The sequence below is a fragment of the Sminthopsis crassicaudata genome, chromosome 5 (genome assembly GCF_048593235.1).
Source record: "Sminthopsis crassicaudata isolate SCR6 chromosome 5, ASM4859323v1, whole genome shotgun sequence".
NCBI lineage: Eukaryota > Metazoa > Chordata > Mammalia > Dasyuromorphia > Dasyuridae > Sminthopsis > Sminthopsis crassicaudata.
Window position 1 is genome coordinate 228807968 of NC_133621.1, and position 26536 is coordinate 228834503.

The 26536-nt window shown below is 38.1% G+C and overlaps 1 protein-coding gene across 1 annotated transcript in view; it reads left to right on the top strand.

The window, feature by feature from the left end:
- The window catches only part of LOC141544313 (keratin, type II cuticular Hb3-like), a 10351-nt gene extending 371 nt beyond the window's left edge, over positions 1 to 9980 (top strand). The window contains exons 1-9 of the mRNA XM_074270322.1: positions 1 to 610; positions 4962 to 5170; positions 5664 to 5724; positions 5873 to 5968; positions 6983 to 7147; positions 7355 to 7480; positions 8025 to 8245; positions 9066 to 9097; positions 9492 to 9980. The exon at positions 1 to 610 is cut by the window's left edge and continues 371 nt beyond it. Coding sequence (XP_074126423.1) covers positions 122 to 610; positions 4962 to 5170; positions 5664 to 5724; positions 5873 to 5968; positions 6983 to 7147; positions 7355 to 7480; positions 8025 to 8245; positions 9066 to 9097; positions 9492 to 9655 — 1563 coding nt within the window. The 5' untranslated portion in view covers positions 1 to 121 and the 3' untranslated portion in view covers positions 9656 to 9980. The remainder of the gene's footprint in view (positions 611 to 4961; positions 5171 to 5663; positions 5725 to 5872; positions 5969 to 6982; positions 7148 to 7354; positions 7481 to 8024; positions 8246 to 9065; positions 9098 to 9491) is intronic.
- The last annotated feature ends 16556 nt before the right edge of the window (positions 9981 to 26536 follow it).

The window sequence follows — 26536 nt, forward strand, 5'->3', positions numbered from 1 at the left end:
ATGAACAGTGATTGTTGACACAGCTATAGCACAGAGGCAAGCTAAGTCTCTTCTTAAGAAGACAGGAATGATGCCAAGCCAATAAAATACAGCTATCATCAGCTTTTTGCTGCCCCCTTTAATGCAGCTCCCCCTGGCAAATAAAAAGGCAGAGCCAGTACCCAGATCTCAGAAGCATCTGCTGGAATTTCGTTCGCTTGCACCACTGCCTCCTGCCATCTTCACTATGACTTGTGGAATCAGCACAGTGGGCTGTGGATTCCCCCCCAGAAACTTTAGTTGCATCTCAGCCTTTGTGCCCAGGATGGGTGACCGCTGCTGCGTCACTGCTGCTCCCTACCGAGGAGTGTCCTGCTACAGAGGTCTATCTGGCTTTGGCAGCCGCAGCGTCTGTGGAGGCTACAGGGCTGGCTCCTGCGGCCGTAGCTTTGGCTACCGCTCTGGTGGAGTGTGCGGACCCAGCCCCCCCTGCATCACCACTGTGTCTGTCAACGAGAGCCTCCTGACCCCCCTCAACTTGGAAATCGACCCCAATGCTCAGTGTGTGAAGCACGAGGAGAAGGAACAGATTAAGTGCCTGAACAGCAAGTTCGCTGCCTTCATTGACAAGGTCAGTGTCATAGTCCCTTGGATTCCCAAGCTCCCTGTGTATGGGACATTAAAGGGAGATCCTGCTACTCTTGAGATATCTTTTAGTCTGGTTACAGAAGAGTTAAGAGTGAAATATAATTGAGCAGGTGGTGTGGCACAGTGGATAGGGACTTGGACTTCAAGTCAGAAAAACCTGAATTAAATTCCTTGCTTAGAAACTTAGAATCTCTTGTGTTCCCAGATGAAACACTCACCCTTTCTGTGCCCATTTCTTCATTTGATCAATCTATGATCCTAAAACACAAACATAGATGGAAAACCAGGGCAGCATTAGGCTCAACTGGACAGAGTACTAAATCTGAATGCCTTAGGTGGAGACAAAGAGAGAAATGGAGTTAGGATGCTAAGAAGTCTGAAGAGCTGCAGAGTATGTTCTATGATTTGTGGTTGGGAATTGGAAATACTTAGTTTGAAGAAGAAAAGAATGAATGGGGGTGAGCTGGGAAGATGTGTTACTTTACTCTCTATGGATTCAGATTCTCTGGGACTAGACTAGCACTTCTTTTCAGCACTAGGTTTATAAGCCTATGAACCTGGATAGAGATCGACATAAAGGATAGATTAAACTTGTTTTTCTTGACCCCAGAAAATAGAATGAGGAGTAATGGGTAGAGGGTTGATTAGGGGCATATTTCTACGAGATAATGAGTTTCCCATTTCTGGAGCTCTTCATAGAGAAGTTGAATGTGTGTGTGTGTGTGTGTGTGTGTGTGTGTAAAGAGAGAAAAAAAGAGAGAGAGAAAGAGACAGAGAGAAAGAGCTATGTACTCTGAACCAGACATAAACTAGTCAAGATGGTCCTCCTATTTTTCTATCTACTGTGTTGGACTTCAGGTTTCCTGGTGGTGGTCATGTTTAGCCTGGAGTTGGAACTTGCTATTTTTAATCTTCTGTAAGTTGGGAAGTGGAGTTTAGTGACAACTAGGAGGCAGCTAAATTTCTCTTTAACTTACATCTGAAAATTCTTTTGAGACACCTTATCTTCCATGACTGCCTTTTCCTGAATCATATTGAATTTCACTCTGGAGAGTTAAGGACTTTCATTCCCAAAATTGCAACATGAGGATTTTAGAAAAGTTGAAAGGAAAGAAGGGAGGGTCATTAGATGAGGTAATAGGTCGTTGTGAATCCCCTTCTCTGAGATTTCTATGAATTTAATAATTTAAATGATTTTAAATAATATTTATTTAAATAATTTTAAATTCTGTCTGGAACAAGGGGAGGAGATGGTATTATAGAACTGCTTTTGGGCTCTGTAGTTTATGGTTATAAAACATAGTAGACTGGGAGTCTAGAGAACTAGGTTGCAGTTCTTCTTCCAAGAAGAGCTGTGTGACCTAAGACATGCTGCCCAACCCCTCTGGGTCTCCTTTTCCAACAAAAGTTGTCAAATGAAGGGATTGGCCAGAATTATCTTTGATGTCCCTTTCAACACTCCCATTCAATGGCTGCTAATTCTAATTGCATTATTATGAAACAGCTGAACACTTTGTTCATTATTCAGCCTTATTATTCATCTTTCTGGCATGAGTATGGGAGGAAGTTTACTTGTTGGTTTAATTGAACAGCATTATGTCAAATCTGAGCTGAATTCTGGATACCCAAAGATGAAAAAAAATCCCAACAGAGTTGCTCCTTTTCCTCCCCACCCCCACCCCTGATAGTTGTTATGTTTTGTTGAATCTGACTCCATAATAAATCCCATTTAATAGAGCTTTAGAGTTGACAGATCATCTTCCTCACAAGCCAGTGAGGCAATCTGTGCAGCAAATCTTGGTGTGCCCATTTTATAAATGAGTAAACTAAGGCACAAGGAGAAGTCTGCTTAGGATCAGACAGAATCAGACTTTGTAGGCCTTCTCAAAGTCAGGTCTTCTGATCCCACAATATGTTTCCCATTACTCTAAGCTGCCCTCTTCCTTGTATTTCCTAAATTCTTCTTTGCCTTTCTATTCATGTGAGTGCACCAAATCTTGTCAAGAGCCCTTGATGAGCATTATCATAGTCTCTTAACAGTTTTCTCTCCAGCAGTCTCTCCTCTTTTCCTCTCAATAACAAGTCGATAAGCATTTATTAATTACCTACAATGTGCTAGGCACTTCACTAAACACTAGGACTGCAAAAGAAATGCAAGAAATGCAAAAAAAATTTTTTTAAAAGTCCTTGGTCTCAATAAGTTTACTGGCTAATGGCAGAAGATAACATGCAAACAACTATGTAGGTGGTACAATAAATGTAGGATAACTTGAAGATCTGAGAGGGAGAGCATTGGCATCAGGAATAAACTTTTGTTTTGTTTTACTGAGACAATTGGGATTAAGTATCTTGCCGGAGGTCACACTGCTAGAAATGTTAAGTGTTTGAATTTACATTTGAACTCAGGTCCTCTTGGCTGGTATGCTATCCACTACGCCACCTAGCTGTCCTTGGGAATAGGTTTTTATCTGGGGATTGAAGGAAACCGGGGAAATTGGGAGGTAAAACTAATTGAAAGCATGGGAGCAGCTAGAGAAAATTCCTGGAGACAGGCGATTGAGGATCTTGTTGGAGGAATATAAAGTCTGTAACTCATACTTTATAGACCAGCCAGCACAGGTCTGACCATGTTACTTCTGCTCAAAAACCTTCTATGACTTCCCAGTGCCTAAAGAGTAAAATACAAACTCCATATTCCAGTATTTGAGAAGTGCCATAATTTGGCATTATCTTGGTAGGGTGAAGGGCACCCCAAAATTTTAAAGTTCAAAAGGGACTTCAAAATGTTGGGGTCCCAGATTGGTGTTGCAAGTTGTCTCAAAAGAATTTTCAGATGTAAGTTAAAGAGAAAAATTTATTATAATCATAGCGCCGATTAAAGTGGGATAAATTCCAAAAGAGGAAGATAGCAAAGAGCAAGGTGCAAGTAGGTAAATTTATAGGAAAAAGAGAGTGAAACCAGGTGCCTCCTGTCACTGATATGCTCATTTTATAGTTTACAGCTGGAGGTTAAGAGTGGTCAAGTTTTTACTTTATGAGCAGGTGTCCTACCCATAGCTGCCTGGGCAGAGCTCGAAGTAGGGGAATCTTAGGGGGAGGTGTTTTGGTCTGAAACATCACAAGGTCAAATGATGGGTATCCAATCTTGTACTGCACCTGCATTAACTTCAGTGCCTCTTTATTGCTGCTCATTACCTCAAGAATCCCATTATCATTGGCCAGCAGACTAACATCTGACAGTCAGCAATCTTTTAGACTTGGCCTCCTGGCTGTACAAGGTAAATTAAAGCAAGATAGCCTACAGGAAGAAAAACATCATTCCTGAGTTAAGATAACCTAGGGTCTGTACTCCATCATTCCCTTGGCCAGATGCCTGGAGGTTATTATTACATCATTCCTATGTGCTGCATCAATCTATCTCTCCTTTTGATCTTTACTCCATCACAATTCCATTTTATATCTTCTATACTCCATCCAGAATGGATTCAGACTGATTCCCCAATCTTATTCTGGCTTCTTCCATCTCCCAGAAGTCCTGGGCACCTCATGCCTATGATGCACATGCATCCTCCTAATCTCCACCTGTTGAAATATTTCTCTTTTTTCCCAGTCTCAGTTCAGCTACACTTTCTCTAGGAATTCTTTTCATGTGTTCCCAATTGAAAATCTTTCACTCCTTAACTTCTTTGAATCCTTTATCTGAATCTCTGTGCCTATCACATCTTGCCATGTATCATATTCATTTGTGTGGCTATCCTGTCCCCTCATTGAGTTGCAAGTTTCTAGGCAGCAAGGACCATGTGATGCCCAACAATGATCTAGCATACTGCCCCTTGCTTGCAGTAGGTACTTAATAAGTGTTTCTTGACAACTATGAGATAGTGTAATGAATAAAGTGCTATACTTGCATTCAACTCTTGCCTCAGAGCTTTCTGACTGGATGACTCTGGGCTACTGACTTTTCTCCCCTCAGCCTCAATAAAAATACTAATAGCAACTACACCATAGGTTGTTTTGAGAATCAAATGAGATACAAGGCATTTTGCAAACCTAAATGCTATATAAATGTTAGCTACTATTACACTCTATAACTTCTAAGAATGCCATAAGCTTTACTTACAGAAGATACATTTAAGCTAGCTTTCTCATTTCTTATCTGAAGTGGCTGATGTTCCGAGATGCTAAACGAGTAACCTTGGCCTATAGAGGCAATAAGAATTTGAACTCAGATCCTCTAACACCAGATCAATAGCTCTTTCCTTACCATGGGTGCAATTGTATAGACCACCTCCTCCAGGCAGATCTCAGACTTTTTGCCATTGTAATCATCACAGGTACGGTTCCTAGAGCAGCAGAACAAGCTTTTGGAGACCAAATGGCAATTCTACCAGAACCGGAAATGCTGTGAGAGCAACCTGGAGCCCCTTTTCCAGGGCTACATTGAGACCCTGAAGCGGGAACTAGAGTGTGTGGAGGCTGACAGTGGGCGCCTGGCTTCTGAGCTCAACCACGTGCAAGAAGTGCTGGAAGGCTACAAGAAGAAGTGAGTGTTTAAGAAAGGTTGCTGGTGACTTATAAGAATGCTCTTCTAAATCGACTTATAAATCCTAAACATTTATTCCAGATTTTACTAGGACTGTGGTCCTGTGGGGGAATCATAGAATTTTGCTTCCAGAGAAGCAACTCCCTGGGGAATGGAGAAATGAGCAAACTTTTGTGATTGACTGGGGGTGTGGACCAAAAGCTCCCAGGGCTACGGGTCCTTATGCATTTTTTCTTTTGGTCATCTGCTTCTCTCTCCCTTACAAACCACTCTCTACCCTGTGGTTTTATGGCTTATCCAAAGGAAAAGCTGCACTGGGAATCATCCAGGCTCAATGGCTCCTTATGAACCACAATTCTAAGAGAGAAGGGAGGTGTCCTGGGAGCTTGAGGCATCAGTCTTCTGAGGACTGGTCTTATCTGTCTAGATGACTTAAATGCATTTTTTGAGCTATGTTCAGACAAGGCCCGGGGCCTCTTCTCTCTCATCTCAGGTACGAGGAAGAAGTTGCTCTTCGGGCTACAGCCGAGAATGAATTTGTGGTGCTGAAGAAGGTGAGTGGCTGAGAACCAGTGTTGGGAAGCTGATCCTTCCTGCTCCCATCTTCTACCAGCCTCTAGGGGCCAGTGACCCACATCCATCTTTCTGATATAAAAAGTAGATAGACTTTGCTCAGTAATCTCCCCTCCAATCTCTCAACAGGAGGTAGACTCTGCCTACCTACGGAAGTCAGACCTGGAGGCCAATTTTGAGGCACTGGTAGAAGAGATCAACTTTTTGAGAACCCTGTATGAGGAGGTAAGGAAGACTGAGCATTAAGGGTCAGGGGATCCATAGCATTATTATAGTAGAGGGCTTGGTAGCCCAAGAGAATGTTTTGCTATTTAAGTGATTGACATCCCACTGCTTCCTGCTGTACTCTCTACTATCTTCTGCTAAACCCTATTCCTGAGCCTCTACCCCTTTCCTTTCCTTCCTTCCTTCCTCTATCCTTATTCTCTCTGTTTCTCCACGTTGCCATCTTCCACTTCTTTCTTTCCTTCACTCTCTTTCCTCTCTAGTTTCCTTTCCCCTGACTATGGCCATTTCATATCCCAGCCATGGCAGTTAAGCAGGTTTGAAATAATGGGTGGAAATGGAAAGTGGGTAGGGACAAGAGGGTTTCATTCTCTGGATCTAGTAAAGAAGAGTCTGGGATCAACCGAGGACAGTTCCCCTATGGCATCGGGCACTGAGACTGCAGAATATTCTCTTTGGGCTAGAGCTAACTTTCCTTTCTCAGTGTTGGCAAAAAGGAGCAGTAACATGTATAACCTCATGCCATGGAAAATCCCCAGAACAATTCTGTTGTGTTTAGGGAAGGTTAATGTGATTCACATGACAGTTGTTGCCCTTCCTAATTTTGGGGGGCTGAGAAAAGGTCAAGATGGATCCATGAATACTGGGCTAAGTCTAGAAGAGAGCCTAGAAATAATTGGGATTATACAAGATCCAAAATGGAGATACTTGCTAGCAAATGTTTAGTTGACCTGAAAAAAAAAGTTTTCATTCTACAAAGAATGTGACATTGTTTCACAGGGAGACATTTCCAGAAATAATTTGGAATTATACAAACTCCATAATGGAGATTATTGTTAGTAAATGTTATTTGACCTGAAGAAAGTTTTCATTCTACAAAGAACGTTACATTGTTTCACAGGGAACATTACCTCCAGAAATCAATCCTTGCTTCCAATAGACAACAGCAGTCTGGATATAAGAATGAAGTCCAGATGAATTTTTCATCCTCTCTTCTCCTTATGCACTTTCCAGGAGATCCGAGTCATGCAGTCCCACATCTCAGACACTTCCGTGGTGGTGAAGATGGACAACAGCCGAGACCTCAACATGGACTGTGTCATTGCTGAGATCAAGGCTCAGTACGATGACATCGCCAACCGCAGCCGGGCAGAGGCCGAGTCCTGGTACCGCAGCAAGGTGAGTGGGTCTGGCTCCCTCATTCTCTAGAAATTGCAGTGACAGGAATTTGATGCATGATGAGGAGATGTCAGGATGGACTGCCCCTCTCTTTGTAGACACAGACTTATAACTTTCCTTGGAGGTATTTGAAGTAGCACAGATGCCTTCTCTGTTCTGGCAAGGACATGAGTGCAATGATACTCATAATCTCCCTGCCTCCCACAGTGTGAGGAAATGAAGGCAACAGTGATCCGCCATGGGGAGACTCTACGCAGGACCAAGGAGGAGATCAATGAACTGAACCGCATGATCCAGAGACTGACTGCAGAAGTGGAGAATGCCAAGTGTCAGGTAAGGACACAGCATGGCCCTTCTGTCCCTTCACCACCAGAAATGTGTTCACTTAAAACCAGAGGAATTCAAGTCAGGTGTCCTTAAAGCTTTCTCCAAAAACAGAGGGCTGGACTTTCTAAGGACTATCCAAGGACAGATGTTCTAGGACAGTGGTCCTCAAACTTTTTAAATAGGGGGCCAGTTCACTGTCCCTCAGACTGTTAGAGGGCCGGACACTCTTGTCTCCGCTGCCTCAGCCCACTGCCAGAAGTGTGCGTTGCTAACACAAATCTAGGTCGAATGTCATAACCCGGCGGGCCGCATAAACGTCCTCAGCCAGTCACATCTGGCCAGCGGGCTGTAGTTTGAGGACCCCTCTTCTAGGACATCAGACCCTTTGAAACCTTCTTTCTTGGAGTAGTCCTATGTAGGCACCCCAGGGGGATGGGGAACACTTGAGTTGTCTCTGCTAGCACTATAAAATCTGTAATTCATGAGTTCAAGATAGTTTAATAATTTTCTTTTCACACTCAACCTATGACACCATGACTACTCCCACCAGAATTGCAAACTGGAGGCTGCTGTGACACAGTCTGAACAACAGGGAGAGACTGCCCTCAATGATGCCCGTTGCAAGCTGGCTGAACTGGAGGGTGCCCTACAGAAGGCCAAGCAGGACATGGCATGTCTGCTGAAGGAGTACCAGGAAGTCATGAACTCTAAGCTGGGCCTGGACATCGAGATCGCTACCTACAAACGGCTGCTGGAGGGCGAGGAATACAGGTGGGCACCCCTAGACAAGTTCCAAGTGAAATTCCAAGGAATTCCCAAGTGTTGGCCAGAGAGGATTCTAATTTTACATCTAATTTTTAGAAATCTAAGAAGGTTAAGTGATTTATTTGCCCAAGATCCCACAAATAGTAAAAAGAAATGTCAAGACTCGAGTCTAGGCTGATTTCAGAAAAGCCTGGAAAGAGTTACTTGAAGTGATGTCAAGTAAAATGAGTAAAAGTAGGAGAACATTATACACAGCAACAATAAGATTATGCAATTATCAACTGTGATGGACTTGGCTCTTTCTACTAGTGAGGTGATTCAGGCCAATTCTAATAGACTTGAGATGGAAAGAGCCTTCTGCATCCAGAAAGAGAACTATGGGGATGGAATGTCGATCACAGCATAGTGTTTTTGTTGTTTATTTGCTCAGTTTTTTAAAGCTTTTTTTTTCTGGTTTTTCTTATGCAGCATCACATAATGGAAATATGTTTAGAAGAGTTGCACACGATTAACCTATATTGGATTTCTTGATATCTAGGGGAGGGGAAGAGAGGGAGAAATATTTGGAACACAAGGTTTTCCAAAAGTGAATACTGAAAACTATCTTTGTATGTATTTGGAAAACTAAAAATGATATTATAAAAAATAGACTTGAGCCTAACCCACAGGTCCAGGGCTCTTTCCACTAGGTGTACCCATGCGCCGCAGTCCTATCTCTGTATCTTCATTCATTCATTTCCCATTCCTGAAAATTTGTCAATTGAAACTTAGTGAGATAAGATTCTATCCTGACGTCTCTTTTTCTCCTTCATTCTTTTCTTTTCAGGCTATGTGAAGGTGTTGGTGCTGTGAATGTCTGTGAGTAATTTTGACTTTTAAAGGAAGGGTTGAGGTTAGACAGCAGGGGGGACTTCTTACCTGAGAGGGTAAAGAGACCCTGTAAGAATTGCTTCCATTAAGACCACAACAAGGGAGGTTGTTCTTCAGAACAGTGCCATAGGAGACCAAGTAAGGCATGGGTGAAACTAGGATTAGTTTCAGGAAGAACTGTCCAGATAGAAAAATGAAAAGACACTGAAACAAAGCAGCATCAAGGAACCGGCTATCATTTCCTTCTTGGGAAGTCTGATCAAATTAGGGAAACCCTTCCCAGAATTGTCTGAGCTGAGAAATAACTGGTGACTCAAAGTTGAGAGCTAGAAACTGTGATCTTGCCCTGAATCCTCTTTTTTCTACTCTCTTACTTCTGCAGGTGTGAGTAGCTCCCGAGGTGGTGTCAGTTGTGGTGACATTTGCCAGTCTGGCTCTCGACCCATCACCGGCAGTGTCTGTAGTGCCCCTTGCAGTGGGAACCTGGTAGTGAGCACTGGAACCTGTGTGCCCTGTGGAACCCTCAACACCAGCTGTGGAAGATGATAGAGAGAGTTAGACGCCCTTTCTATCAGCTCCGGATATGTCCTATTCCCTACTCTACTCCCTCCCATCTATTCCCAGACTCAGCCTCTAAAACAGCTGTTTTCCTCCCTCATGTTCTGAGAATACACCAAACTCCACATCATTTTCCATTTTTGATCTGAAATGGGGAAACAGATCTCACTTACAGCCCCTTCTTGAATTCTGGACCCTCCGGGAATAAAGGGGTTTGAATACAGGGCATAGCTAACCTGCCCCAGATCCTTCTCAATGCATATTGCCTTATGCTTATCCAATAAACTTGGGAAGCCAATTTTTGGCACTGAAATGTATGGCTTTCTTGTGGTTTCTCATCCACGTGATGTCCAGTGGGAATGCAACCTTCTCTGGAACCAGAGGATGTTATTGGTAGGAGCATTACTATGGATTTTAAGGTTAAGATCATCTAGTCTGACTTCCTCAAAGATAAGGAGACTGAAGAACAGAAATGATGATTTACTCAATATCACATGTAATAAGAAACAAAGCTGAGATTCAACTGCAGGTTCTCTGACTCCATTTTCAGTATCATTTCTGCTACACTCTTTCAGGGATAAGAGCAATCTAGATACTTCAAGGATTTTCTCCTGCCCCAGTCTCAGGAACATACAAAGTCTCAGGGACAAAAGTCACCATACAAGGTGGTTCCATTTTCCTCCTTACTCCTAGGAAATAAAGTGTTTGCTAGGCCAAGAAACTCCATCTAGATACCACTTGTCAGTCTGATCTGGTTTAGATTTAGCTACAGAAAGTCAAATCTAGAATATAAAAATGGAGAAAAGATAACCATGATCTTGGGAAGTTTTGTTGGAGGGCAAGGAAAGAGGAGGGTGGGTTTCAGGCCAAACAGCTATTGAAAGGCAACATAACTCTTTTAAAAGTCTCTTTATTTATTCAACAACAATTTATTATGGGCTTACTATATACAGGTTGTGTAAAGTGCAAAGAAAATAAAATAATTTTCTATAAAATGCAACCCCTGATACCAAGGAGGAAAAGAATAAGGGGAATAAGAAAACAACACATTATAACATACAATGACTTGAGTTTTAATACTCTGGAGCTATTGTGTACAAAAGACAACCTTTTAAGGAAAAGAAAACATTTTAAGAAAAAACTGGCAATCTACAATGGCAGAGAGTTTACTAAAAATAATTTTTTTTATTTATCACATTTCATCCCTTGATGGAAAGGTCATAATGGTCTTCTAAAGGACTTTCTGCACTTAAATAGATTTAGGATCCTTCCTAGACAACCCTGACCTTAAGGATTTAAGAAATCTGATTTAAGGGCAAATGATAGAGCACTAGCCCTATATGACCCTGAGCAAGTCCTCAATTGCCTCAAAATAAAAAAGAAGAAATAAAAGAAATTTTTTAAAAAAGGAAAGAAGTCTTGGCCTAGATAACACTGAAGGAAGAACTTAGTGCAGATCAGCCAAAAACCAATATCTCTGGGGGGTTAAAGGGAACATTTGTAGGAATTCCCTTTATTATTTTACTTCATGAGTTAGCACTGAAGGACTTTTGCACTTTGAGATAATAAAATAATCCCTTCATTGGCTTCTGAGAAGGAAGAAGTTATAACTTTGGCTTTTTCTTTTTCTTCCCTTCCCAGCGATAGGGCTATTTTGAGGTGCTTTGCCATATCCCTAATCCTGGACACCATGAGGTTGTGAGTAGCTCCAAATCCAAGAGCCAGTTCCTCACAAAAGGATGTGAGCTTTAACTAACAATGCTAAACTAATTGTCTAACTCTACCATGCTCATGACATCATTCTAGGAATTCAAAAATAAATGTTTGTGAACAGAGTAGTGAAGTAGTGAAGAGCAATGAAGAGATTAAATGTGAACACCAATAATAAGATAAAGAAAATAAAAATCATTAAGGACATACATAACAAATGCTATGAAATCCCTCAAGAGACAGATCATTTTTAGTAATCTTTAGAGTTAACTCCTCAGCTTGGGCTTCTGGATCTCTCTACCTTCCTGAGATTTATTCTTCTCATCTCCTTGTTTTCCCAACACAGATCCTGAACTCTCTGCGAGAAATTTCTCCCTTTCTTCTATCACCAACATCACCACATACTTCCCACTTCTGAATCGTCACACAGGCTATTCTTCCCTTGTCAGGCACAGGACATTCTTCCCATCTTCCCTCCCTATAAACCTTCATCCTAATTCTGATCCAAATTCCAGGAAACCTTCCCTTAATAACCCCCTACCCAGTTCAGCTTTTATCCTATTTCCCCCATCACTGAGGTCCACCTATTCTGTCCTTGTTTCTCTGTGACTTAATAAATGTTGGTTTTTTTCCCTAAATTCATGTCCCATTTTCCCTACTAGATGGAGAACTCTCTGAGGACAGGGACAGGGCTTCCTCCTTCCAGATTCCCCTCCCTTTCTAGTTTGTCTCATTTTCTCAATAAGTGCTTTTTTCTTTATCTCTGTCTTAGTTCTTGCTCTCCCTCTTTAAATGGGTATGGTAAGATTGTCTTTTTTTTTCCCTAGACTCTACCTGGCCATAGAGTTGGGGGTCAGAAATTATGACTCCCTCAGCATCTTTTACATTTCCCACTGCACTGAACTTTGTGGTTTTGGATAATCCAGGGAATGTAGAGAGACAAGAAAAAGAGTGATCATAAAATATTAAAAATGAAAGAAATTTTGTAGATCATCCAATCCAATCTAATCATTTTATAAATGAGGAAACTAAGGTCAAGTGACTTTTCCAGAATCATATAGGTCATATACAGCAGAACTGGGACACAAATCCAGGTCTTCTGATTACAAACACAGCTCTCTTTTAGCAGTCCCATATTGTTTTTTTGCAAAGAAGTTTGCTCAAATTCCATAGTTAATAAGTGGTAGATGGCTAGTAAGTAGTAAAATTAGGATTTGGGCATTATTAAGTAGAGAAATGCAAACAAAAACAACTCTGAAGTACTACCTCACAACTCTCAGATTGGCTAAAATGCCAGGAAAAGATATTGATAAATGTTGGAGAGAAAATTAGGGCATTAATGCATTGCTGGTGGAGTTGTGAAATGATCGAACCATTTTGGAGAGTAATTTAGAACTATGCTCAAAGGGCTATCAAACTGTGTATGCCCTTTGATCTAGCAGTGTCACTTTTGAGTCTGTCTCGAAAGGAAATCATAAAAGAAGGAAATAGACCTACATATACCAAAATGTTTGTAACAGCTCTTTTTGTAGTGGCAAATAATTGAAAAAAAATGTGTAGATGCCAGCTAATTGGGGAATGGCTGAATAAGTTATGGTATTTGAAAGTAATGGAATATTATTTTTCTGTAAAAATAAACAAGCTGATTTTAGAAAGGCCTGGAAAGACTTACATAAAGTGATACTGAACAAAGCAAGCAGAACCAAAAATACATTGTACATAGTAACAGCAATATTGTACAATGAATGATCAACTCTGATAGACTTAGTTCCTCTCAGTGGTTTAGTGATCCAAAGCAATTCCAATAAACTTTGGATGGAATATGCCATCTCTATCCAAAGAGAACTATGGACCCTGAATGTAAATCGACATATGCTGTGTTCACTCTTTTCCCCTTTTTCTTCTGTTTCTTTTTCTTTTGTAGTTTTTCCACAATATTAGAATCTGAATTTTCTTTTCCAATATAATTCATAAGAAAATGCGTCTTTTTAAAATGAATGTACATATATAACCAGAAAAAAATAAATTAAAAAAAACTTTAAATTGAGATTTGTGGTGAAATCAGCTCAGCCCTAGTTCATTACTGTGGAAAGCCAGATAAGTCGACTCTAAGAACAGAGAGAAAAATTGTAGAAATTAGAAAAAGTAGAAACATCTTGTGGCTGAGTTGTTTACTAGGTTCTTCAAAGGAGAATATAAGAATATAATTCTATTATAGAATGGAAGATGGAGAGAAGGTATCTGACCACAATTGGCAGTGTTGACTTTTTCTTCTTGTCCTCTTACCTCAATTATCTAGTTTTCTGGAAACTAGAGGAAGGAGTGTAATAGGAAAAGGACCCATAGACTCACTGTAAAATCTTTCTCTTTCTTGCCTGTGACATTTCCCCCACACTGGGACATGACTCCTCCCTCCCCCCACCCCTTTCCAGTTCCCTTTTATGTTTTGTCTTCTACCCTTAGAATATAAGCTTTTTGAAGGCAGAAAATATCATGATTTTTGGTTTTTATATCTCCAGTACTTAGCACAGTGGCTGGTACATGTAAGTACTTAATACTATTTATGTGCTCTATCTATTTACCCACCCACGCACCATCCATCTATCCATCCATCCATCCATTCATCCATCCATATGTATCTGTCTTTCTAAATGTCTAGATATCTTTATATCCATCTTCACCAGAGTGAACCTATCTTGCATTCAAACTCCAAAGACATAAGCCAACAATCAACTCCCTTTTTCTGAACCCTGCTCCTAGATTCAACCACATAAATTCATTTCTCCAGACTCTGGAGACAATTCATATCATATGAGTACTTTTGCTCCTTATTGGTGAGCAATTCAGGTGAGCTGTACAGATAATTAATGACTTCAGGAACAGAAGTAAGTCATTGGAATGTTGCAAATACAGCTTCAGAAGACACATCTTCTGATCTCCATCATGAGATTATCATGCAACATCAGCTCTTCGCTATTCTAGCAGTTCTTGAAATTCAATGTTACCCTCCCTCTTTCCTCCAGGAAATCGTTACAGATTTGTTTTTAAACAAGAATGCTGACTCAGGCTATCCCTTGATTAATCTATGATGGTAGGACTTCTTCAGTATTCCTTCTCCCCTGGTCTTTCCATGATTAGTACTTCCCTTTCCATTCTAATATTCACAACTTCTACTCTAGAAGTGTTCTTCTGGAAGTCATCAAAAAATAAGACTTGGTAGGGGAAGTATCAACAGATCATTAAAAAGATAAATAGAAGAGTATAGAAATTCCTTTAAAAGGGGACAATCAGAACAGTGTTGTAATTAAATGTGTATAATTATCAAAAAAAAATGAAAACAAAAATATAAGTTGTATTTAGTGGAAAAGGAAACTACACATAGCAGTTCACACTTTCCACCCTCCTTTTTTTGTTATTCTTTGCCTTTTGAAATGTTCCTATTTGTTAATATTTACTAATTTTATTTTTAAAGAAGAAAATATAATAAATTACTAATGATATTAACATCAATTAAATAATTATTAAATAATTTGTTGAATTTATAACATTAAAAATGATAAAATTAAAATAAATAGACACAGAGCGTATCTTAATGTCTTTCAATATTTGAAGAGCCATCATGTAAATGATTTTCCTTAGAGAGTAAACCCAAAAGGTAAGGGTAGAAGATGCAGAAAACTAGGTTTAGTCTTTTTCAAAAAATTATTATAGCTTTTTATTTACAAAACAAACGCATGGTAATTTTTCAATATTGACCCTTGCAAAACCTTCTGTTGCAAAATTTTCCCCTCTTTCCCCCCACTCCCTCCCCTAGATGGCAGGTAGTCCAATACATGTTAAATATATTAAAATCCAACATATTTATCCAACACAGTTATCTTGCTGCACAAGAAAAATCACATCTAGAAAGAAAGCAAAAAATCTGAGAAGGAAAACAAAAATGCAAGCAAACAATAACAATGCTATGTTGTAGTCCACACTCATTTCCCACAGTCTTCTCTCTGGGTGTAGATGACTCTTTTCATTACTGAACAATTGGAACTCATTTGAATCTAGATTTAGTCTTGAAGTAAGGAAGTTAACAACTGGAACTTACCCAGAGGGTTATGGCCTGCCTTGAAGGACAATGAGTTGCTCAAAATTAGAAGGCTATTTGTGTTCAGGTTAAGATTGATCTAAATGACTTTTGCTATTTCTTCTAATTGAGATTCTGTGTCCCTTCCACATCTACCCCCTGACCATGTGTTTGTGTCCCTCTTAGACTGGGGGTTCTTAGAGAAAAGTGTCCCTGAATATATAAGTAGAGCCAACTATGAGTGACATTTTAAATTAGGCAAATTTATTCCCATCTCCAATAATCACAATCATTGGTGCTATAATCAATCTATGATCTTATCAATGAAAAGCGAATCTCCAATCTTATTCTTTATCCTTTGGCACACACCCATTCCATTATAAAGGACTGATCTTTTGACATTGCCTGGATACCCATGAAGCATATGGGCTATCCATCAGTAATACTCTCACTCTCTCTATTAACCAGGATAGCTCATTTTCTGATCATAATCTGTTTGAAGGCATCTTTTACGCCACTTTTCTGGTAAAAATCTCTGGCAACATTCTGGAGGCTACTCACCTCAATTGTGTATCATTTCCACATTGGCCTTTAGGTAATATCTGTAATTTAATTCCTTGGAGACTGGTGTATGACTCATACTTGTATAGCATCACTGGAAAAAAATTTGTGTTAAAAGAGGAGGCCCTTTGTTTCAGAGACAAACTTAAGCTTATTAAAACATGGTGTAATTTGCCAAATGTAATCAAGCTTGATTTTCTCCTATGATTCAATTTTTAAGAAGGCATACCTTCAAGATATTGCAAAGTTGGTTTAAGACCATCACAGTAAAGCAAATTCACAATGGAGCAATTTGTGAATTTTTAGCTTTCCCAGTGCATATGAAAATTATGTTTATACTATACTGTAGACTATTAAAGGTGCAACACTATTATATCTTAAAATGTGCATTCCTTAATTAAAAATACTTTATGTTTAAAAATGCTAACCATCATTTGAGCTTTTAGCAAGTTGTAATCATTTTTCTGGTGTATGGTCTTGCTTTAATGTTGGCTGCTGATTAACCAGGGTAGTGTTTGCTGAAAATTGGGGAGGCTATGGCAATTTCTTAAAATAAGATGACAAGGAAGTTTGTCTCATTGATTGACTCTTCCTTTCACTTGATTGCTTACAGGTCATTGTAATTATTAGTTAGCCTAATTTCAATATTGTTGTGTCTCAAGAAACAGGAAGTCCTGAGGACAGGGAAAGAGACGAGGAAAGTCAATTGGTGAAGACATATATGTTTCTGGTTAAATTTACCATTATTTATACATATGGAAGTAATACCCCAAAATAATTATAATAGTAACATCAGAGATCATTGATTACAGATCACCTTAACATATATAATAATGATGATAAAGTTTGAAATACTGCTAGATTTATTAAAATGTGACGATACATTGACATGATGTGAGCACATGCTGTTGAAAAAAAAAAGGCACTGATAGACTTGCTTGACAGAGTTGCCACAAGCCTTCAATTTGTAATAAGCATAATATTTGCAAAATGCAATAAAATGAGGTCTGCCTGTGATGGATAGAGTGCTTCTTGGCAGTAAAGAACATTGGGTTTGTCTCACCTCTGACACATATCCCTTTATTAGTAAAATCATATATACAATCCCTCTCCCTCTTCATATACAGCATCTATTTCAATTTCATGATGGTATATTTTCCCAGAATCTGGACAATGGATGATGTTCTCATACTTTCTCAGTCACCAATGGAATGAAACAAAGCTGTATGCTTGCTCCCATGATTTTTAACATGATGTTTTTAAGTCATGTCATCAAGGTCAGCTACTGCCCAGATGGTAAATCCTTCAACTTGAAAGGGCTACAAGTCAAAACTAAAGTGGAGGAAGTTTTGGTGGATGATTTTTTTTTTATTTGCAAGTCATTGTGCACTCAATGCAGCCTCCAAAACTGAGATGTATATGAATCAATTCTCTTGCTGCTTGTGCTAATTTTGCACCAACAATTAACACCAAGAAAACACAGGTACTCTGTCAGCCAGCACCTCATCATCCATATGTGGAACCAGTTACAGCAATCGAAGAAGTTTTGAATACTGTGGTTAAGTTCACTTACCTTGGCAGTATCTTTTCCTGGGATGTCCACATTGATAAAGAGGTTGAAACACACATTGCCAAAGCTAGTTCAGAGTTTGGGAAACTCTGAAGGAAAGTATGGGAGAGGAGAGGTATTCAGTTGACTATCAAACTGAATGTCTACAGAGTTGTTGTTCTGACTCATTGCTGCATACCCATGAAACCTTGACAGGGGTATATCATTACCGAGTCATGAATTGAATTGCTTACATTTGAATGATCTTAGGAAGTTTCTAAAGATCATCTAATGGATAAGATACGAGATAGTGAATTCCTTTCTCAAACTAAACTGCCAAGCATTCCAACTCTACTGCGGAGAGCACAACTCCCTTGGACTGGGCATATTGTTCAAACGCCGGCTATATGCTTGCCAAAAGATTGTTTTATGGAGAACTCATACAACATAAGCACTTAATTAGTGGTTAGAAACCTCAATACAAGGATACTCTCAAAATCTCTCTGAAAAACTTTTAAATTGATTGTGTGACATGAGAGACATTAACACAGGACCAAACAGCATGGTATGCGCTTATCAGAGAAGGTACTATACTCTGTGAGCAAAGCAAAACTAAAGTAGCTCAGAAGAAACATAAGATGTACAAAATCAGAGAATCCACCCCAAATTTTCATAGCTTCTGTCTGTGTCTGATCTTCTGCAGAGCATTCTGAGCTCATATTAGTCTGATCAGCCATGTCAACTTAACTCTAACATATTGATGTTATTTTGGTCCTCTTTGAGAATGAAGGACAACAACCTTGACATATGTCCTTTAAATGTGCAAATGAAAGAACACATATAAAGTATTTCCCAAATCTTAGTCATGGTGCAAATTCCAGCTGTTATTATTATCCATGTAGTCTGAGTCCTGGATGCCCTCTCTACCAGTAGCATAAACTTCTGGCAAGTGTATAGCTCCTTGTTTTATACTTCTCTTCATCCTAGAAGGATCCTTCACCTCTGGAGTTTGTACTTGTAAGCACCCTTAGCCTCAGAGCTCATTCCTTTAAGTGGATGGCTCCTCCCAGAACTTTTCCTTGAGGAAGATCAATAATCTCTTCATTTCTCACCAGGTTTCTCCATCATACTCTTACACTGAGTATCTTGTTCCTTCCTCTTTCAAAATCCTTTTATGTGATGTTTTCTACCATTGTCTGCTCTGTGTGGTGTCTGCTCATTGAGGGCAGGACCTGTTATTTTTTTGTTTGTTATGTGCAATCCTAGCACTTAGCAAAATACCTGGCACAAAAGTATTTAATAAACATTTGTTGACTTGATACAGCTTTCACTGAATCTTATATAATTTTACATAAGTAAGGAATGCACCTTGCTGGAGAAAAGTATTTAAAGTGTCAGCATAGTGTTTATAATTAGATTTTTAAAAAGTCAATAAGCCATAATCACAGTAGGTTTTAGTACTCACCATGTTTGTCAGTAAATTGTATGATTATATATGATCTATTATGTTGTTTTTGTTGTTGTTCTGTCTTTTAATTGTTTCCGACTCTTTCTGACCCTGTGGACCCCAGCATACCAGGTCTTTCTGCTTTCCAATATCTTCCAATGTCTATCCAAGCTCATATTTATTACTTCCATGACACTATCCATCTCATCCTCTTCTCCTTTTTTACTTTCAAGCTTTCTCAGCATCAGTCTTCTCCAGTGAATCCTGTTTTCTTCTTATATGGCCAGACTTTAATATTTATCCTTCCAAAGAATAGTCTGGATTCATTTATTTAAGTATTGATAGATTTGACCTTTTGTTATCCAAAAGCTCTTTTCCAGCACCATGATTTGAAAGCATCAATTTTGTGGTGTTCAGCTTTCATTGTGGTTCAACTCTTACAGCCTAACTTTAACTATATAGGTCTTTGTCAGTGATGTCTCTGCTTTTTAACTTGTTGTCTAGTTTTGCCGTAGTTTTCCTTCCAAGGAGCAAGTGTCTTTTTATTTCATGCCACAGACACCATCTGCAGTGATTTTTGAGCCTCCAAAACATAAAATCTAACATCATTTAAATTTTTTTCTCCCTCTATTTGCCAGGAAGTGATGAAGCCAATTGTACAATGTTTTCAATATCATAAAGATGTTTTCTGGATCGTCTATTTTTTCAGTAGTAACAAGGTCTTCAATTTTTTCCTAAGCATTTAGTATTTTCCTCTCAGATATTTGAGAATTAATCCCTCAAAGCCCCCCAGATTGTATTGCCTCCAGCATGGAATTCTACTATGTATACTTTTTCTAGTCCAGTTGCTTTTCTCAGATTTATTTTCTTTAATGCAATTTCTACCTCCTCATGCAGTATATAAGTGTACATTAAATTAGAGTCAACACATGGTGGTATTACTATCATTAATAAAAATCTGAACAAATCTTTTTCATTTTAAAAATCTTTTCATTGTCTTCCTGCTTCTTTAGTTTTATTTTTTAATGACTTATTGATAATTTTATGTAAACATCACTTCATAATTGATAATTGTGTAAATTGCTCTTTTCATTTATCTTACCTTTGCATGAACTCATGAAAATATTCTCAAGCCTTTCTGAATTCTTCATATTTGTCATTTCTTAAGTCATAGCAATATTCCATTATATTAGTAGATCATAATTTCTTCAGACATTTTGCTGTCATTGAGAACCCAGTATGTTGGAAACATTTGGACCATTATTATACCATGATAGTGTTAGAAGAGGAGAGATAATAATTGTACTTTTCCTTCTGACGTTAACCTTCTTACAGTATCTGCCCAATAGGGACATCACCAGGTCAAAGGATTAGTCATTTTTCTAGTATAATTCCAAATTGTTTTCCCAAAGGGATGGATCATTTCACAGTGCCACAATCAGTTCAATTGCTTTCCAATTATCTACTCTGTTGTTTTGCTCAATTTTTCTTTTTATACTTTTTTATCCAAATGGCTTTAATGATTATGACTTTATCATATAGTTTGAGATTTGTTTTCTCAATGCTAGACCCTCTTCACTGTTTTTTCTTCCCATTATTTTCTTCAGAATTCTTGACCCTGTGTTCCTTTAAATGAATTTTATTATAATTTTGTCTTGTTTATAAAGTGACTTTGGTTGTTTGATTATTATGGCATTGCAAGGATAGTGTAATATGATCAAAAACATATTGAATTTGAAAACTTGATAACTTCAGTGCTGACTTTTTACTACTAATGTGACTATAATCAACTTACCTGTTGGGTACTTGATGTCTCATTTGTAAAAGAAGCTGATTGGACTACATGGTTTCTCGGATCCCATGAAACAATGAATCTATGATCTAAAATCTATAAATTAATTTAGGAATTATCCTGATTTTTATTATATTAAGCTAAACAGCATTAGACTTGTAATATTCTATAATTAATATAATGTAAGTAATATTCTGAAATTAATTTGTCAAAATTAATAGCAACACATAAAATAAATCCTTCTAGTTTCCTTAAATGTTCTTAAAATATTTGTTTAATTTATTACTCACCAAACTTTTCATAATTTTTATACACTTTTTTGCTCTTTTAAAGATACTTTTATAATCCTGCCACATACCCTTATACTTTTACAGACTTTATATTCAAGATTTTTGTTGCCTTGGCAATCATTTATTGCCTTTTTTCAGTTCTCATTCTTCTCCTTTTCTCTGTAGTCTTTGACATTGTTGATCACTTTTTCCTCCTTGATACTCTTTTCTTTTTAGGTTTTTCAAGATACTAATATCTTCTGGTTCTTCTCCTATCTTTCAGACTACTTTTTCTCTATCTTCTTTGCTGGATGTTTATGCAGGTCATGCTCACTAATTCTAGATGTCCACAGAAGTCTTGGGTCTTCTTCTCTTTTCCATCTACTCTTTTTTACTTTACAGATTCAATTGTCACCTCTATGCTGATGCTTCTCAAATCTGTTTATCCAGTCTTAACCTCTGCCGACCTCCATTTTTGCATCTCTAAATACTTATTAGATATTTAAACTTGATGTCCCATGGACATTTTATATTAAACAAAACTCAAGTCATTATCTTTCCCAAAAAATTCTCCCTTCTTTCTAATTTTCCTGGTACTATCAAGGGCACTGTCCTCCTAGTCTCCCAGGCTCACAATCTAGGTTGATTTTTCATGCTCATACCTGCTTGCAATTTGTTTGACAAGGCCTTTTGTAATTAGTATTTGTAATTATTGCAATTAATTTTATAATTAATATCTTTCAAATATATCCCCTTCTCTCCTCCAATATATCACCACCACTCTAGTGCAAGCCTTCCTCTTCTCACACCTGAACCACTGTAATAATCTGACTTATTGATATATCTATCTTAGGTCTCTCCCCATTCCAATCCATCTTTCACTCATTCACCTAAAGTATAAGTCCAACTATATCATACTCCCCAACTATGTCACACACACATACACACCCCAACTTTTCAATAGCCTCTAATGACTCATCACCTCCAGGATCAAATTTACAATCCTGTCATTCAAGGCCATTCATGACCTAACCCTCTCCTTATTTATACAGTCTTTTTAGACTTTATTTATGTACTCTTTGATTCACTTACACTGTTCTTTTTGATCTTCCTAAAACAAATCAATCTCCCAAACTTAGGCATTTTTACTAGCTGTCCCTCATACCTGGAATGTTTTTTCCTCATTCCACTTCCTGGATTCCCTGACTTCCTTCAATTTCCAGCTAAAATTTCATCTTCTATAGGAAGTCTTTTGCAATCCCTCGCAATTCTAGTGTCTTCCTTCTGTTATTTCTTTTTTTCCCCAAATTTCTTTAACTTATTTAAAACTAATACAAAATGAGAAAAAACAAAACAGAAAAAGAAAGACAGAAAATGAAAAAAAAAATTTTAAAAACAGTGTCATGCACAACAGAATACCAGGGAGGATTCAAAATATGTAATAATAAATTTCCATTTAAAGAAAGAATATATGATAATAGAAAAGATTATATTTTCATGACTGTCCATATTTTCTTTGCTTCCTTGTACTTTATTCTTTTGTTCTCCATTGTGCACTAATTATTTTTTATATTTCCTATGTATAGCTTATTTCTACAGAATTATTTGTATGTTTTTCTCCTCCATTAGAACTTCTTGAGGAAAGAGATAGTCTTTTACCTTTCATTATATCCCTAGAAAGTTAGGTGTTACAGTGGATAAAGTGCAGACCCTGAAGTTAGGTAGACCTGAGTTCAAACCCAACCTCAGTGACTTACTAGTGTGACCCTGGGCTAGTCACTTAATCCTATTTGCCTTAGTTTCCTCATTTGTAAAAAATGAGCTGGCAAGCCACTCTAGTATCTTTACAAAGGAAATTCCATATGGAGTCATGAAGAGTTAGACAGGGCTGAAAAATGACTGAAAAACAACTTACAAGTTCAGCTTTTACAAAAGTATCTGGAACACAACAAGTGCTTTTTAATGTTTATTGACTCACTGACTTGCAGGAATCAGATGCTTTCTTGCTAAGACAGATTCTGGACTCTCCTAGTCCCCTCTTTTCAGTAATTAATTTAGTTCCTTAGGAAATAGTAATTGTTTGTGCTGATGTCTATTTATCTATTTTTATTTTTTGCATCGATAGTTTATTTAAACATTTCAGTTTGGAGCTGTTTTAATTGCACACCATATAATTCTATTTTTGTTCTTCTAATTTGGCGTTGATTTTGATCCTCATTCTAACAAGCCAATTGTCTGATGATTCATAGCTCCCACATTGGTAACCAGTTATTTCTTGTCTGAAATCATAGACAATTCTTTTTTTTTTTTTTTGCAATACTATTTAGAGCTTCCCATTTTCAATGTCATTCAGGTTTTTTCCTGAATAAAATAGATTAATGCTATATAGGGTGTCTGAAAAATCTAAAGCTAAGTAAGGCTCTTGGGATACCCCCTAGAGAAATGAAATTCCTGACTTGTATATAAGGCTATGACCTATTTTATTCATTCTTCCTGAGTGTATTCTCAAAAATACTTTTTGTCTTCCTCTATGCCCATCTTTGCATTGAACTCATTAAATATTAAAGTGTGTATCAATTTATTTTGGAAGATCTCATTCATTTCTTTACACAATTTCCCTTGCTTTTCATCTCCTGCAACAAGTGTCACATAAGCTATAATTATCTTCACAGAAATCCTTTTATAAAAGCTTGTTATAAGCAATACAATACAAAATGACAAAGCGTCCCATGAAATGATATTTCATGTTGCATTTGGATGCACAATAAAACCCAACTCTGCCAACTCCTTTGTTTGCCTCTCTTAGAAAATAGAACTTCTGAGACACCCTTCTATTTAGCTGTGATTTCCTTTTGTCTTCTGATTTCATTAATAGCAAGAATGTTCATATTAAAATAATACAATTTCTCCAGTAGAACATTCCTTCTTTGGTCACTGGGCAAAGGAGTCACATTTAGAGTCTTCACATTTCACACAATATTTATATATGATTTAACAACAACACGTTTCTTAGGACCTCTCCCCACCTGCCATCCACTTGTCTGCCACCATCACTGCAAAAGCAAAAGATGGGCAAGATAGGACTTTATGCTTTTTCTCTATTTTAAAAGTTACCAAGATCAAAGGATTCTTTACCAAGGGCCCTGGAAAGGAGTCCATACCTGAAGCTTTTCCAGAACCTGTACTGTATTCTAATAGTATAGTCTTTGAAAACCCAAGCATGATTCACTTACCTCAGTATTATAGTTAGAAGGGAAATTTGAAATCAGGTCTTCTGACTATACAAATTTTTGTGTACTATGTCACAAAGATTCTCTAGAATCTTGTTTGTGTCCCTAGTAGTAGATACAATCTCTATTAGATCTGGGTCAGATGCCCCATGTCATCCCCTGACTCCTATTCCTAGAGCCACCACTCCTCAGGCTAGGACCACCTTCCTAGACTATTCCCACAGTTTCCCTGAAGGCTTGTATGCTTGTGGTATGGCCCCTTTATAAGCCATTTTTTCATACAAATGTCTAAATTTTTTATTTTGTGCATGGATTTAGTCTTGCCTCTCCATTGGTTAAAGATTTTCAATGATTCTCTGTTGCTTATGGAGTAAAAGTCAAGTTTTTGCCTTAAATTTATGGCCCATCCCAATCTGACAGCATCCTCCTTTTCCTTCAAGTTGCTATTACCTTTCCAACCTTGTCTCATACCAATTTTTTCTATGCCCCCAGCTAACCTGGCATAATTCTCTTTCACTCTCCCGTCTCTATACCTTTGCTCACATTATTCCCTATAGCTTAAAGACTCTTTCTCCCTTTCAATCACGGAATTTCTGCCCATTCTTTAAAACCTAACTTAAAAGCTACCTTCCCTAGGAATGCTTTGATTCCCTAGCCAGTAAAGACTCTTCACGTGGACTTCAAATAGCATTCTGTTCCACCCAACTCTTATATAGTAGTACTAATAATGATAGTTAGAATTTATAGCATTTTAAAGTTTGCAAATATTGTTGCATTTGATTCTCACAGCAATTCTGAGAAGTCAGTGCTATTATCTTTATTTTACAGATGGGAAAACTGAGACAGACTTGCCCAGTAAAGGTCCAAAGTAATATTAGAACTCAAATCTTCCTAGCTCCAAGTTCAGGATGTGATCCACTGAGCCACCTAGCTATGTCAAGTATCTGGAACTGGATGACCAGGTTGCAATTTTAACTTTTCTACTGTGTAACCTTGGGGAAATCAGTTCTTCTCTCTTGACACCACAGTTTCCTCAGATGTTAAATAAAGAGACCTAACTAAAGAGTCTCGAAAGCCCTGTCCAATGTTATAGAATTCTAGTGTTCCAGAACTTCAATATTCTAGAACTATGAAATTCGACTTCTGTATAGAACTGTGTTATATAACACTAGAAGAAAAGTGCTTCAAGTCAAGGAAAGGGATTTCTGTAACATCTAAAAAACTGTGCATAATTATGAAAACTCAAATTCAAGCTAAGAGGAACATAACTTAAAGATACAGACAGGTGGACCGAATCACTCAGTGGTTGGTGAAGTGGGCTTATTAAAACACAGAATCTTAGAGCTGCAAAGACCCCAGAAGGATAAAAAGACTTGCCTAACCTCTTGTGAATCAATGATAAAGTCAGCAACCCAGGTCTCCTCTGTCTCTTTAGAACTAGGTCTGTGATCTTATGATTCTCACTTCAGTGTGGCCGTTGCCCCAAAGATTCTTAATTCTTTTGTAGGTTGGGTTTAAAGAAAAGGAGAAGCTAAGTCCTGAGTCCCAGAACCCTTTGTACCTGAACCTGAGGATGGTCCTGTTAATGGTGTTTGTGATTTCAAGAAACATAGATCAATCTAACTTCTAGAAAATATACAAACCATCTGGACACACTCATACAAGAAGGGTATAAGAAGACATATACATATCCATGTCATTGTCATTTTCTGGGCTCCCATCTTTGCCTGATCTATCCATAAAGGTCAGATCTATATATAACAAATAACCCAGTGTCCATCTATGTAACCTTCCTGTTTGTGTAGTTTTGCTCTATATGTAACAAGGATCAACAGGGATCCTTGATCTCTTGGACCTCCAATGGATTCGCAAATGAAAAATTTGGGTCCATGAGGAGGAATATACCCAGCAGAATGGAGTGGGAGGGAGTCTCCTCTTGACCCCTGTTATATAAACAAAGGTAACTGGGGATTCATATGAATGCAGCAAACTTGAGCTGATCCAATATAGCAGAACACCGGTGTTGGTAGAATTCCTTTGAGATTAGGGACTGTATTCATGAATATTCATTAGTTACTATTTTTATATGTGTGACCATCCTTCACCTATGGGAAGGAGGCAGATCTAATCAGCCTGTATTACTTAGGGAGAATATCCTATTTTTGAAATCATATCACCTAGAGACAGATAATTAGAACTGAGCTGACTACCAACTGGAGAATTTCCCAACTCCCTC